The sequence below is a fragment of the Falco biarmicus genome, chromosome 15, assembly GCF_023638135.1.
Source record: "Falco biarmicus isolate bFalBia1 chromosome 15, bFalBia1.pri, whole genome shotgun sequence".
NCBI classification, from domain to species: domain Eukaryota; kingdom Metazoa; phylum Chordata; class Aves; order Falconiformes; family Falconidae; genus Falco; species Falco biarmicus.
The window spans coordinates 15,529,979-15,545,535 of record NC_079302.1 but is presented as its reverse complement, the minus strand read 5'-3'; the positions used below and the strand labels follow the sequence as shown (position 1 = coordinate 15,545,535).

At 37.3% G+C, this 15,557-nt stretch overlaps 1 protein-coding gene across 3 annotated transcripts in view; it reads left to right on the top strand.

Annotated features, from left to right (window-relative positions):
- The window catches only part of ITFG1 (integrin alpha FG-GAP repeat containing 1), an 88,186-nt gene that overhangs the window by 7,134 nt on the left and 65,495 nt on the right, over positions 1–15,557 (top strand). For 2 of the 3 annotated variants that reach the window (XM_056360938.1, XM_056360941.1), the window contains exons 5-6: positions 570–644; positions 4,309–4,403. In XM_056360938.1, coding sequence (XP_056216913.1) covers positions 570–644; positions 4,309–4,403 — 170 coding nt within the window. The remainder of the gene's footprint in view (positions 1–569; positions 645–4,308; positions 4,404–15,557) is intronic. The other variant, XM_056360940.1, reaches the window with a different exon arrangement.

The following is a 15,557-nucleotide window of genomic DNA, read 5'->3' as shown; positions in this document are numbered from 1 at the left end:
GACTAAGAGCAACTTAAATCTATTTTAACACTAAAAGTTGAAATGCGTGCACTTCATATTTCAAGAACAGGTTTGTGTAATGTCAACTGGTCTAACAGAAGATGACAAAACATACCAGTTGTCTTTGCAAACCTTGTATATTATATCATCCTGGCAATAGTAACTAAATAAGCTTTTTTTTTGTTTGTTTTAAATTTCAGTACTTTGCTTGATGCAGAAAAAGAACCATTCATTTTTTTAGCGAGGTCTGTAAAGCTGGCTGTACAGACTGGCTTCTTAGACTGAGAAAATATCCCTTTCACAGTGCCCTTTCCTCTGTGTGAAATTCTGAACAAAAGAGAGGGGGACTATAACTGGAAAATCAGATGCATGGCATAGTGTAAAATATTGAAAGAAGTGTATTACTACCAGCAGCTCAGACAAGAGCCAAAATTTAGAAAAGACTACACAGCTGAAAATTCTTCACTGCTTGGTTGGAAAATGGTAGCCAAATATGGGTTAACTTAAAACTAGTTCATTTCAACTCCTATAATGACTAAGGTGATACTGAAATTGTTTTGCATTTTCAGCTTTAACGGAGACTTGATTCCTGACGTCTTTGGTGTCACAAATGATTCAAGTAAGCCACAGATATTGATAGGCGGGTAAGCTAAGGGTTTGTTTATTAGCATGAATTTTAATAACTTATTCATTGTGCATCCACTTCTGTTCTTATTGAAGAGGCAGAAGACTCACATTTAGCTGCAACTGTGCAAACATGAATCTTCTCTCATTTCCATGTGTATCTTTAAACATTCTGTGACACTGCATCTAGTTTTGAAAGTGTTATTATTGGGGAATTAGTTGTTTTACAGGGGAAGTAGACATTCCATGAGAGCTGAGAAAACAAAAACCTTGTTATTTGACATAAGAAATAGGATAATTGTTTCTTGGAACACTTATAGTCTCCTTTCTTTAGCACACTTTGGTATTTATTATTATAATCTGTATTAGGGAGTGATGTGCTGTACAGAAATACAAACCAAAGATCTTAAGTAGCACCTGTAGAATTTAGGCTGCATGTAGTCTAATAGATGAAGTGACAGTTTGATGATGCATGAATTACTTCAGATCTTGTAATATAAAGGGTGGCAAAAGGAAAATGCACAAAACTTTGGGGTAAACTAAAAAAAAATAAAAAAATTCAGCTCTCATATACCAAAGAAATAAATTGTAATGGGAAGGTTAGATAGGATGGGAAATCAAAAGCGTAGGAAGTGCTAAGTGTAAGGGTCTTAAGCCTTATGTTATATATTCCTATATATTGAGCTATATATATCTTTTCATATATGAGATTCCTAAAGAGACATAAGGTAGAGGCAACTTTAAGTAGCAAGGTACGTACGTGTACATGGAAGTGTTGTTCCTGTATTGTAACTTTTGTTTTAAGGAGCGGCTAAGGCCGCTCTTCAGCAAGTAAAGTTGACTGAAGTCTTACGAGATTGCAGTAAAGGGGACTGAGTTCCGTTATTAAAGTTTTGGCTAGCCCTGGAATGTCGTGAATGAGACTAGCTCGCAAATACTGGGATAAAAATTATTATATTAACAGCATACTCAAATGTTTAGTAAGGACTATGCAAAGGATTATTTTTAACTGTTTTGAGTACGAATGCTGAAATCAAAGCAGAACAAAAGAATGGATGTCTACTGATTCAGAAGAGCCAGTATCTAAACAAAAACTAAGAAAATAGCAATATTGCTAATACTGGGCAAGATGCCAAAGAACTTTATATCTGTCTTTTGAAACTGTTACTTGTTAAAAACACTACTGAACCCTAGAGAAGGACAGTTCACATTCTGTTCAGTTTTCCTGGTAGCTGCTTTGGAAGTTTGGAGTCTGATAAATAAAAAGAAAGCTTTGGCTTTTGAGAGCTGTTAGGGTTGTATATTTAAGTCACACACAATTGGTGTGACTCTGGTTAGTGAAAGTTTCATTACTGAACAGGATGATTTTTTTTTTTTTACCAGCTACAAATATGGGTCTGTACATCTTCTGTGACTTGCCAAACCAAACTTAGCTTACATTCAGTCTTTGATTTCTGTAAGGAAGAACTTAATTGATAGTGTTGTGGGTTGGGGCATTCTTTGAAAAAGAGAGAAGCCTTAAAAGGATACTTGAATTAGAACTTTGCAATTTAGAGGTTTTTTTCTCTCAATTGCCAAAGTATGTCCTCAAAAGACAGAGAAACTATTTTTAAGATGTGGGTTGGATTATAAATGTCAAAATAAATACATTGGTCTTAGCTTTCTGATATGAAAACCACTCCTTTTGAGATTTTCTTTTTGATCTGTTTTCTTTTGACTAATAATAATTCCCATTGAATAACTGGAAAAAGTAGGAAGTGGGCTTGTGTTTTCTTAAGAGGATTGGACTTTTAAATCAGTTGTTTGTGTCTTCTAACTTGCTATTTTGCAGCTTTTAAGTGGAACTTGATAGGATTTCTTGAATATTATTTAGTAACATTAACATAGAAACTTGCAGCTCTGTTCTTCAGGAGAAATCCAGGTGTTGGTGTCACAGCTTTTTTAGGTTTGCATATGATCAATAATTAAGTTTAAGGAGTGTGTTAGGAAGTCTTTGCATTCCAATGTAGCTTTATTTAGTTATTGTTTCAAAAGAGGTCTGTTACCAGCAGAGAAATCAATGAGATGATTACTGTGTCTCTATGACAACAATAGATCAGCTTTATGTGCATCTCCACGGCCCTTAAGAAATGTTTAAATAAGGCTTCCCCCCACACACCCCATCAGTGAGTTTAACAAATCTATACCAGTTGTTCCTAACTGCCTATTTTGCTTTCCTCAGAGATTGGTCAGAAGTGATGTAGGGTAAATAACATTTCATTGCGTAAATGGGAACTATAATTTTCTTGGCAATAGCTTTTTGGTTGTTAATCCCAACTTGAATTTTATCACCATTACTTTTATTTAAATTGATGGGTTATGGAACAGAGATTTCAAATTCACAAGGGAGTTTCTGAACACCTTGCAATGATTATATATTGAAAAATTGTATGAGTTTTTGAAGATATGGAAAACTGGGAGAGCTTTAGTTCATTTTTGTTGAAGAAATGCATCCAGTAATATTAGCATAATGCTTACTCATTACAGACCAGAATAAGATTAAGTGCTATAGGTAACAGGATGAGCAATGTCTTGTACATGGAAAACAGCTTTATGTCATCTGCTTATAAAAGCATTCATCTGTTTTTAATCTAAAATGTTTTTAAATTTATATTAGAGCTTTATAACTAACTTTCTTGGCTATCTTCAAAACTGAATAGATGAAAAACCTATAGAGAATATTTAAAATTTTTAAGATGAAGTGATTCTTTTTAACATTTCTAAGACTTAGTTATGATCTTTGGGAAGCAATAAGAAGCCTATTTCTTTTTTCTCACAATAAAATGAGTCATAGAAGATAAGGACTTCAGTAATATGTAGATGATGTCATTGGAATAAACAAAGTCATTACAGACAGTAATGCTTTTGTATAGTGCATTCTATAGTGTGTATTGACATTTTTCTGAGGGTATTAGCTCAGGGTTCTGAAAATAACGTATCTGATGATTCAACCACTGTGAATTTTGAAGGATTTGTTACATTTCAGTGCGCTGCTAATAGGGAGGTTTGCTGGAAGTTCAGTCATTTCTAGAACACAAACCAGCAGGGCATTTATGTTTATAAATACGTAAAACTATCACTTGCTTGGGAAATTACATAATTAGCCTGTAGTCCATCGTAACATGAGAGTTGAATTCTTGTGTTGATTTTTAAGTGACTGAAAATAAAGTCCGTTCACATGCAGCAGGCATGAGCTGCTTTAGCAGCATGTGATTGTGTCCATTTTTGCTCATTGTTATTAATCCTAAAGTAGATTTCAGAAGTACCAATAGTAAAACTGATTGAGGAAACTGGGGAGCACAGTGATCAGTGTCTCAAGATTTACGGTCGAAGTCTAGGCACTAAATTTCACTTCATAGGCAGTAAGACTTCTCTGTCTACAAAAAAAAAGTTACTCTAGAAAATTATTAAAAACTAACTGAAGCCCCTGTGCTATGAATCATCCTTTGCAGAACTTTTCAGGCAATTACTCTAGTTACTTAGTATATTATAAGCTAAGTAGTAATTTTAGCTTAGCATTAGAAGAGCATGCTTACTGTTCAATTTCATTTAAAGTTTCACAGTTATTTTTATAAAAGGTATACTTTCATGTCGAACAGTCCCAAAGCATTGATGAAATGTATTGCTTTTTACTTTTGTCTGTAGGAACTTCTCATGGCATGCTGCATTGGAAACTCAAAGTAAAATGTATATACCGCACTCTCATGCTTTTATAGATTTAAATAATGACTTCACTGCTGGTAAGTCATAAAAAGTGTTAAATACCTTCCTAAAATTACGTCTCGCTCTAAGTATACAATCTAATGCATTGCAGTTTCCTTCTAATACTTTAGTAAATTTCATTGATGATCCTAAAGAATTGGTTCTGGAATGTTGTATTCAGTGATCATATAACTTTGCTACTTCTGTGGGTTTTTTTTTTAGTTTTAATTATTTTGATATCTACAATTTGAAAATTCAGGGTTTAAAAGCGTAACTGCCAAAATGAATAACTTAAAAACATTTCCTACTTCTTGATGATAATGTAATCAGAGCTAATGCTTGTTCTGAATAATTCTGTGTTCCTCATTGAAGCATTGTTACCTGTGCTTTGTGATGCTGTACTCTAGTATTCACTTTGCAACTCCATCAGAAGCCAGGCTGCATTTTCTTAATCTTGAGTCTGGAAATAGTTTTATAGTTCATTCAAAGAATGTTTTCAAGACTGACTTATAATTTGTTTCTTGAAGATTTCAGTATTACTTCATTCTATTTTGTTGTAGTTAATTTTATCAGTGATGGAGAAAATAACGTGTGAGACTTTGTTCTTCTATTACTGTATGAGCAATCCTCTAGCCTATTTATAATTCAGTGTTCACAAACGAGTACTGGAGACAACTTTTCTTATGGTAGATAAACTGTATTTTTCCTTTGGTGGTGGCTTTGGTTTGGTTTGGGGTTTTTTTGTGAAAAACACAATGCAATTTAGCCTTCAGTTACCACTATTTATCAGGTATATACGTGATTCATACCTCCAATCCCATTTACATATTGTGCTAAACTTAATTTCTTCACACTAAATGAATTCTGAAATGCTTTATCTTCTAGATTTGCAACGTACATCAATTCATATATGGTAATTTTGGAAAGATAGCTTATTATTTTTCCTGTTTAGTAGCATGGGAACGAGAGAGGAAAGAGTCCATAAATTTAATTAAGATGCTTATAATTGTTGGGGATTAAGTTAATTGCTTTAGCGTGTCGTCAAACCTTAATATTCAGTTCTGGCACACTGTTGCATGAAGCTGTCAAGTGAAAATTCGAACTGGAAAATTAAATATACGGTTGCTTACCATAATCAGTGTGATGTAATAACCAATTCTAACACACTTAATTCTACAAATCCTTTGTAGTTGTGTTTTAGTGGCATGGGTAGTGAAGATGAGCATTCCAGGTAGCATTTTAAGATGAATATACTGAAATCGAAACTCACAGGTAGGTAAAGGTAGGAAGTCTAAGTTGCTTACATAGATCAATCACAGATGTTACCATTTTTTGCAAGTGCACACAAAGGTTTTCAGGACAGCTAACAGGGTTAAGAATGTCCACAGAGTTCCAGTTAGTGCTAGTGAAGTATGGAAGTTCCTCTATTAAATAAAAATGAAAATTGGGATCTTTGTGGGGGGGGTTCTGGGAGCTTTATAGGTTCACGTCTACATTCCTATCTCAAGATGCGAATAGAAGCTTCTATGAAGCACTCCCCTTAGAAAGATCCTGACTTTTATTTGCTTGTAACAGCAAGGATATAACACCTCAGGCTGAAATATGTGTTATTACAGAAACCTGAGGAAAATTTCAAGGAAAATAATTCATTCTGAAAAGAAAACTGGAGCAAATGTTATCATAGAATTATTTTCTTTAAAATACTTCTTTGCTTCTAAGATGGGTTGCTGTCCCTATGAAAATTGGACCAACTGTGTACAAGGCATATGTTGCTGAAAAACAATGCCTCATCAATGATATGATGTTTCATGACTGATGTGTTATTCCAAGACTGCCTGCTGCCAAACTGAGAAGTCACCAATTGTCTGTTCCTGTCTGCACATTTATGGCAGCCCCCTAACATCAGCTGTAGTAATTGTGCAGAAGCTGGGGCTGGAGGGGAATATAGTTCATTTTCACTGGAGTTATTAAGCTGACCCAACTTGCTATACAGCTTCAGGATTGCCAGAGCCAATGTAAGCACAGAGAGAAGGTTGACTCCTCGTAGTAGCCGCAGTTTTAGCCTGCCTTTAACCAAGCATGAAATTGCACCTTGAGTCTCATTGTGCCTCTTCCAAAAAATACCTGTTTAGTGTTATCCCCACGTCTCCTTTAATGTCTGTTTGTCTGTACAGAGTTGGGTGACTCATAGAAGTAGTCATAAGAATAGTCAGCTGATACAAATTAAGAAAAGGGCAAGCAAAAAAAACCCAACAAACCCTGTATGTAACTGTCTATACAGTACTGATAGTACTGTAATTCTAAACGCATTTTGCCAAACAGGGCCAAAGTAAGGTGCTGGAATTGCTGCATTTTGCCCCCAGCTAGTCCTGTGTCTTGCTTTGTGCAGTCTGGATAGACTTTGCAGAAGACGGCTAAATGCTCCTCTGGTTTAAGTAAGCTCTGTTCCTTGTCAGCGTAGCTGGAGCAGTGCAGTCTTGCTAAAGAAGCAAAGAGAGGAGTGCGATCCATATTGTGTTATTTTTCAACAGTCGGCGGAGTCTTTTACTTACTGGTTGGTTTGGGTAGAGCTAGTGAAGAGCGTTCTTGTGACTTGGTATTCACCCACACTACCATTCTTGAGTTGGAACAAAACCTCCTGGTACACAGTAGAATCATACTAGTGAGGAGGGGGGCATTGTTGAGGGTGCAGGGGAATGGCGTGCTGCAGTGGATGGCTATGAACTCTTCAGAAGGGAGAGGCAATAGGGTGGTCCTGTAAGTTAGGGAGTGTTTCGACTGCCTAGAGCTTAATGACAGTAACAACAAGGTTGAATGTTGATGGGTAAGGACCGGGGGAAGGCCAACAAGGCAGATAGCCCAGTGGGAGCCTGTTACAGACCACCCAGTCAGGATCAAGAGGCAGATGAAATATTTTACAAGCAGCTGGGAGAAGGCTTACAATCAGCTAGCCCTTGTTCTCATGGGGGACTTCAACTTACAGATGCGTGCTGGAAATACAATATAGTGGAGAGGAAACAGTCTAGGGGGTTCCTGGAGTGTGTGGAAGATAACTGCCTGGCACAGCTGGTCACTGAGCCAGCCAGGGGAGATGCCCCACTGGACCTGCTGTTTACAAACAGGGACGGAGTGGCGGGTGATGTGGTGGTGGGAGGATGTCTTGGCAATCATGAGATGACAGAGCTTTTGATTCTCAGAGAAGTAAGGAGAGGGGTCAGCAGAACGGCTACCTTGTACTTCTGAAAGGCTGACTTTGGCCTGTTTAGGAGCCTGCGGACAGAGTGCCTCGGGAGGCAGCACTGAAGGGGTCCAGGCAGGCTGGGCATCCTTCAAGAAGGAGATCTTAAAGGCAGAAGAGCAGGCTGTCCCCATGTGCCAAAAGGTGAGCTGGCAGGGGAGAAGCCTGGCCTGACTGAACAGAGATCTTTGGCTGGAACTCAGAGGAAAAAAGGAGAGTTTATGACCTCTGGAAGAAGAGGCAGGCAGCTCTGGAGACTACACGGATGTTGGAAAGTTATACAGGGAGAATATTAGAAAGGTGAAAGCCCAGCTGGAACTCACGCTGGCCACTGCTGTAAAAGATAACAAAAAATGTTTGTTCAAATAAGTTGGAAAGAAAAGGAGAGCCAAGGATAATCTGCATCCTTTGTTGGATGCAGCAGGGAACATTACCACAAGGGATGAGGAAAAGGCTGAGGTGCTTTTTGCTTTCTTGCCTCAGTCTTTAACAGCAAGACCAGCTTCCCTCTGGGTACCCGGCCCCCTGAGCCGGAAGACAGGGATGAGGAGCAGAATGAAGTCCCCAAAGTCCAGGAGGACACAGTCAGTGACCTGCTGCTCCATTTAGACGCGCATGAGTCTATGTGGCTGGGTGGAATCCACCTGAGGGCACTGAGGGAGCTGGTGGAGGAGCTTGCCAAGTGGCTCTCCATCATTTATCAGCAGCCCTGGCTAACCGGGGAGGTCCCAGCAGGCTGGAGATTGGCCAGTGTGATATCTGTCTACAAGAAGAGCAGGAAGGAGGATCCGGGGAGCTACAGGCCTGTCAGCCTGACTTCGGTGGTGGAATCACCATCCCTGGGGGTGTTTAACAAACGTGTAGATGGAATGCTTAGGGACAGGGTTTAGCGATGGACTTGGCAGTGCTGGGTTAACAGTTGGAGTTGATGATCTCAGAGGCCTTTTTCCAACCTAAATGGTTCTATGAATAGCCTGCATGCTGAAATCCCGTTGTCCAAAAGACTTGATAATCATGATGTTTGATGCTGCTGTGGTACTTTTTGACTGAAAAATTCAGAGTATTTACTCACATTGCTGCTATTCATGAACAGGAAGATACAGTTGTACCTAAAGTAGATGCGCTGGTTTTTGTTTACAAATAAAAAATAGTTTTCCTGAATATACCATCTTTACTTGTTGTTCCTTGGGTTTTTTTAAGACCTTTTTCTAATATTCTGCAGTGTTTTGGGGCTCTTAGTAATTCTGTAACAGATGCATTCAATTCAGTGATTTTTAGCTGGGCTATTTTTGGCACTCTGTCATTATAAACAGCTTAGGAGATGTAAAGTGTGCTTGACAAAAAAAAAAAAAAATAGAAAAAAAATCCTCTCTGGGCTGAGAATCTTTTTGCTAGTTTATTGCCTAACCCGTTTTGAACCTGCTGATATTAAAGCTTCAAAACAGAGCTTTTAATTGGCACACTTCTCCTGCTCTGCGTAAAAGGAAGTTGAATTGTTATGATTTCATTGTATGAGAACATGTTCATAAGGATGTTTTTAATCCCTGACAGTGCTTCACGAAAGGCTAACTGTGTAAAGATTTTTATAATCCAAAAATCCTCTAACCAGAACAAAGATAATACTAATCTTTCTTGGTGAGATAGTAATGCTGCTGCTGTTTTTAAATAAAGCATCCTCCTGTAGAAATCACAACTGCTTAGAATTTTTAATTCAGGAAGTATTTTGGGTTAGGCGAGAAATTTTATATATAATCCATGCAAAAATTTTTACCGAAGCATTTACGTGTGTTTTACGGATAAAGTTGAGACAAAATTTTCAAATGTCTTCTGCATGTGTTGCCCCAGGGAGGGTATCTACCTCACACAGTGGCTGAGATTGGAAGGAATGTCTGGAAATGGTCTGGTCAACCTGCCTATCATTAGCGTACCTGCACTGAGATAGACTGAAAGATGTGGAGACAATGTAATGACCCTTGTTAGAATAGGGCTGCTGGATGTCTAGTAATACATACTCACACACGTCATTAGTTCTTTTTGACAGCTAGCTTAAGAAAATAATTTTGAAGCTAATAATAATAGGCTTGTCTGAATAGATCAACATCAGGTGAATCTTACTGAGCTTGAAGTGCAGGTGAGCATTTCCAAAGCAGACTCCTCCTGTCTTAAAAACAGCATAGCCTCAAACTGGCATATGTACGTAATGTGACTTGAGAAGTATCTGTGCAGTATTTAACTCTTTGACTTACGGTGAAGGAGGTAAAAAGTAACTTTTTTGCCTTTAGTCCACTTGAAGTAAAATGGAACTTGGTCTGTCTCAGTAATGCATCTCAGACGTGTTAGGAGAGGGAGAGAATACTGTTTAACTGAGTAAACACTGTGCAATATGGCCATTACTCTGAAGATTTTACAACTGAAATACATGAACCAAACCATGGAGAAGAAGTGTTATAGCTGGAAACTGGGGCTGATACAGGTAAAAGGACTTGATAAAGACCACCCAGAAACGATACAGAGATGGGTACCAATACAGATTGTCTACTTAAAGCTAGACAACAGACAAATACATTTTGCTTATGCCATTGTTGGTTTGCGCCACATTCAATATTTTCAAATAAATACTTCGGACCAGGCTGAAATTTAAATTTAGCATGTGTCTCTAGGTGAATGCTGATTAGACTGTCTTAACGTAAGCTGTCATAGGTGAGTTTAGAGTGCTTTAGATAAAGTTGAAATTTTTAGGATAGCAATTATTTTGCTACTTTTTTATTTTTAATTAGTTAACTTGATTGTTTATATTTAAGACATCCTAAAATGTCAGATGTTCATTTAGGACTAATGCTGTCTTTCTAAGCCAAAATTGTAGTACTGAATTACTTAGAAAAAATATTATTAATAAACAATTTGTATGCACTCAAAGTTGCAAGTTGTCGCCCGAGAAATAAGGTCGTGGCCCTGCAAATGTTTTTAAGATGTTCAGATGTATCACACAAACTGCCTTGGACTGAATCCTGTAACTTCATACTGTACATCTGTCAATGTATCCTTAAATGCTATGAAAAATAGCTGATGTATTAAATATTCTGTGCCTTATTTGGTTATGTGATTCCAAAGCTTGGAAATACTGCTTTTACAACCTGTCTTGTGTTGAACACTAGCACATGGTGTGTATAACTGCAGATATTTCTGGAACTGTTTATATAAAATGAAGGGGAAAATCATAAATTTGATTTTGGGGAAAACTAAAGTGGAGAAATCATTAGTCAGAAACAGCTTGCTATAAGCTAATTGCTAGTCTCTTTACTGATTTCTGATGGTTAATTTTCTTATATTGTTTTGCTTTGGGAATCTAGAAACCTAATGTACCAGAACATTTACAATGTGTTTTCTTTTTGAATTCCCACTCCTTAGTTTAAATGCGTAAATGTAGACAGTTTTCTTCTTGAAAACTGATCATTCAAATCACCAGTGATATTTCTGTTGTAATCATTTAAACCTGGATTCTGAAGACAATGTAATGCTCGATGCCAGACTCTCTGATTATATTTTTGGTGAGTTTCCTGCTCATGGAAGCTGTTAGTCGCTCTGCATATAATATTATCATCAAAGCTTATTTTATGCAGTAGATCCACATTTATTCTCTATTAAAATAACCAGTCTCTTTATGTTTGCAAACAAATTATCTGGTGGTTTAAAACTTACCTTGAGTAGTATTTTAAAACTGTAGGGGTGTGTATGTATTTCCAGTCAAATCATTCTTTCTGGTTTTGCCCCCTCCCTTACGGTTTGTTTCCCCAAAAATAAATATTCAGTAATGCCATGTAACTATTTCATTCCTTGAACAGGTACATTTTTTAATTTCTTAACTGCTTTAAGCTTTGATAGCAGAGCTTACTTGAGAGTTTACAGCAAATAATGGAGGCAAAAATTGTATCGTTTAAGATGCACAGGACGTGTTCTGGAGAACCTCAATCTAGGTCCACAAGCTTTTGTTTGTTTTTTTATTACTTTCATTTTTACTATTTACAAATTTGTTATCTCCAATTAAAAATGGTCTGTGGTATGATCTATTACCTCTATTCCTCCACTTGTTCCTACAGCATTCAGTACGACAGGAGGTTCCTGCTTATAAGATGAAGCCAGAGTTGTTCAAATGAGCTTCATCTCCTCCTACTGCTGAGATTGGTCTACTTTTGCCAGTGCCACCTTTCTTACTCATAGCTTACCTCATGAAGAGAATTAAACAATGAGTAGAGATCTTGAGGGAAAAGTAGCTATTTTAACAGAAGTTTTTACCAATCTTTCTGAAAGAACACATGACCTGTGCTATCTGCTTAGCCATTTCAATTTTCAAATCACCATTATAAGTGTCTCAAAAGCTATTCCTTCTGAATTTTTTAATTATATACTAATACGGTTATATACGCTGGATGGTACTAATGATATTTTTATGGGAATCAATATATAGGTGAAAAGTACATTGGTTCTGCCTCAAAACAGCATTTTGGTGATAAAGCATGAATGTGAAATTGAGTTCTGAAAGCACTCTTACCACTGATTGGTCATCTTTTATTGCTTAAAACAATATTGTTGCCTTTACTCGGGGCGGGGGGGGTGGGGGAACGACCCTAAAAGCAAAAGACACCAACAGAATTTTTTTGTCTGAAAACTCATGTTTGAAGTGCTAAAACCCGGAGGAACAGTCCCACCTGCTCTGCATATTCAGAAGCATAACTATTCAGCATAGATCTAATTTAGAAGTTTTCCACTTAGGTGATGCTTTTAAATTAATACATATGATTTTTTTTCTACAGTGTTTTTTAATACTGAAAGGGATTTTAGTGCTTACTTATGTTGTGCATAATTATTTATCATCTGCTTTACTAAATAGTTCCAGTAAACACTAAATTTTGGAAGACCTGTTTGAAAAGCAGATTAAATTCACAACTTCTTTTATTGTAAGCACATTACTTGATAATTTGTGTTGGCAAATTTTTTAGTTTGGAACATTTGGAGTCCTTTTGCTTTGCTTAAATTTTTCAGAGGAGGAAGTTACTGAAAGGAGGGGTTCCGTAACTTAGTTTCATATAACTAGAACCTCAAATTCATAACAAGTTAATTTCAAACTCATTAGTGTTGGTACTTCTACTCATATCCATATTGTGAAAGGTAAATTGCTGTAGCTAAGCAGTAGATGTATTCCATTTTCTCTAATACAGTACTAATGCCAACTTGACAAATCTGAATATGAAATGATAGAGGGTTTCTCTACCTGAATGAAAAACTTATGAACAGAAGCACAAAATTTGTCAGGTTTCATTTTCCATTTCTGTGTAATAAAGAAATAAAACTGACTATATCTAACTTTATATGAAATTAGGTTTGAGCATATTAAAAGCGGTGTACAACCAAAGTTATATAAGTACAACTAAAAAAAAAAAGTAAATGTTTTGTCTTTAAATAGTGTTTTTTTCCTACTGGTAGGTCAATCCGTCATGTAAACAGAGGAAAATTTGTAATGTCAATAGAGGAGAGTTAGCTTTAACTTGTCCTTAGGCTCTACGGCATTTAATACATTTTAATACAGTTGTTACCTTACCCATTCTGTCAATACACTGCAGCAGATTTGTAGTTCAGCACATTATTTACATATACCAATACGTACAGGCAGGCATGTTCATTACATGTAGGCGCGCACCTGTTCTTCCACATAAATGACAATTTTTTTAGGCATGTCTAGATTGTATGTATCTATGTTCTAATTGGGTAGTGCCTTTTGCATTTTGATAGTGTTTAAAAATAGGGGCTTCCCCACCCCCCCTTTATTAACTTCATACTTCTGCAGTAAATGTGAAATCAAGCTGTAACGTAAGAATGTTGCTCAGGCCCTGGTGGCTTTTGAAGACAACTGTAGATGCTGAGGGGTTTAATTCCAAAATAAAGCCCTCTGACATTAAACAGAAAGGTCAAATCAGTCATTAGTGAAATGAATGCTCCATCTATAAATAGCACCATTTCTTGTAGCACTCAAAAGTGAAGGAAAATAACAAGGGTGATCAGAAGTGAACTTGGAGCAGATTCTGTATAGTTATGTTTTATTGCAATTTCCTAGTAGTCCTAGTAAGAAACAGCGATGTTTGGAAGTGAGGTTTGTAACGCTATCTACTTGATTTAGTAAGATTATCTGCAGTTTTCCAGTTGGGTGGAAGACTTCCACTCTCCCTACCTACCTCTACACTGAACTTTTTCTAACCTGCAGTTACATTTGCTTAGCCACTTCGGCAGAACTGAAGTTGTGGTGGAGCTGCTCTGGTATTCGATAACTTCAGACAACTTTTTTTCTTAGTGACCTCGCACTTGCTTTTGAAACATCCTTCCCAGCAAGGTCTCTTTGCTGTTTTAATTAAAATCTCCATCCAAATTTAGCCAGTTTGAAACAGGTTTTAGAAATGGCAACTGAGGTGGTTTTGTTGGTTTCCTTAATTGCTATTACTGTCCTTCTAAAACAGCCATCAGTAGTAAACGTACCCTAGACAGTGATTATGGAAACCTTCCCTTCCGTCGTGGCTGTGGACCATTGCCAGTGTTTGGATGCTTGACTGAGAGCAAGGGGCAAAAGGCAGAGGTGATGCACAGGACGTGGGAATAGAAGTTGGTAGGTGAGGAAGAAATCTAGGCGGAAGGTAGGGAGTTTAGATGGAGATGATGAGGAGCAAACACTGGATGAATTGCTGCAAGAAGAGCATATTAACAGATAGACTTAAAGTTATTGAAGGAGGACTGACCTAATGGCATGTGGAATCAGAGCAGCATAGTTGCATAAGACTGTGTTGAGGAGTCTGGGATTGTCTGTGTGAGGAATTCTGTGGGATAAGAACCAAAGACGGACCTGTTGTTGGGTGTGGAGCTGTTTGGTTGGAAACTGCCTATATGATTATTTCTGTATCTGAAGCAAAAAGGTTTTTCTTACAGGTTTATTTCTTACAAACTTGGAGAGAGCATTTGTTATTCTGAACTATGCAAATTGCCAAACAGTTATTTGGAGTGATTAAATTCCATTGCATTTTTACACTGCTGATACAAATAAATGTTTCACTTGCTTTGAAATCACTGACGTTCTTGATCAATATCAAAAATTACTTGTAAATATTAAGCATTCAATTTTATTTCAGTGCAAGAGGGTTTAATCACAGAAAAACACGTGTTAGAGACACGTAGCTTCTTAGAAGGCTTAAAGATAAAAAGAAGGACAATTGGCAATAACATACCAGCTGAATCGGTTCAGCAGGCTTTAGAACTAAAGGTGGTGTTGCTGTACCTGTACGAAGTTGTCCTATGGGAAATCACCATTTGTTGCTTTAACTTCGGAGCAGCGTGGCACTAGCTCCTCTATCCTATTTCTGGAAGATTTTCTGCAATCTGCCTGCCTTTGCATTTTACCCGTGCAGTGTAATATTACAGCAGCCTTGGAGCTGCTTTGGTGTGTTGGTTTCGTTGTTGTATATGATGTTATGTGCCTCAAGTTAGAAGAAAGAAGGAACGTGAAGAGGAACAAAGGGCAAAAGTAATTTACTAACTTTGAAGAGAAGCTGCTTTGGGGGTGGGAGGGAGTTCAGTGCAAAATAGGCATGTTGGTGAATTTAATCATTGTCAAGCTATTGTAGAGGGCCGTGTTCAGCCCTGATCTCTTGCAAACCAACGAGATGGTAGATTGCCTCCCCTGAAAACATAGCTGTATTTTCGTACTCTCCCGATGTGGAACAAGTGTTCCCACTAAAATACCTGGTTTGTACAGTGGCTGAACAAAGACTTTAAATCTAAAAGCACTTCCACATTTTTAACATAGTAAACATTTTAGATGCGTTCAATTATCATCTTTCTATTAGCTCTTTGTAATTTTACTTGCATTAAGTGTCCTGATTTATTCCTCCTACACTGCAGATAGCTAAATGTATTC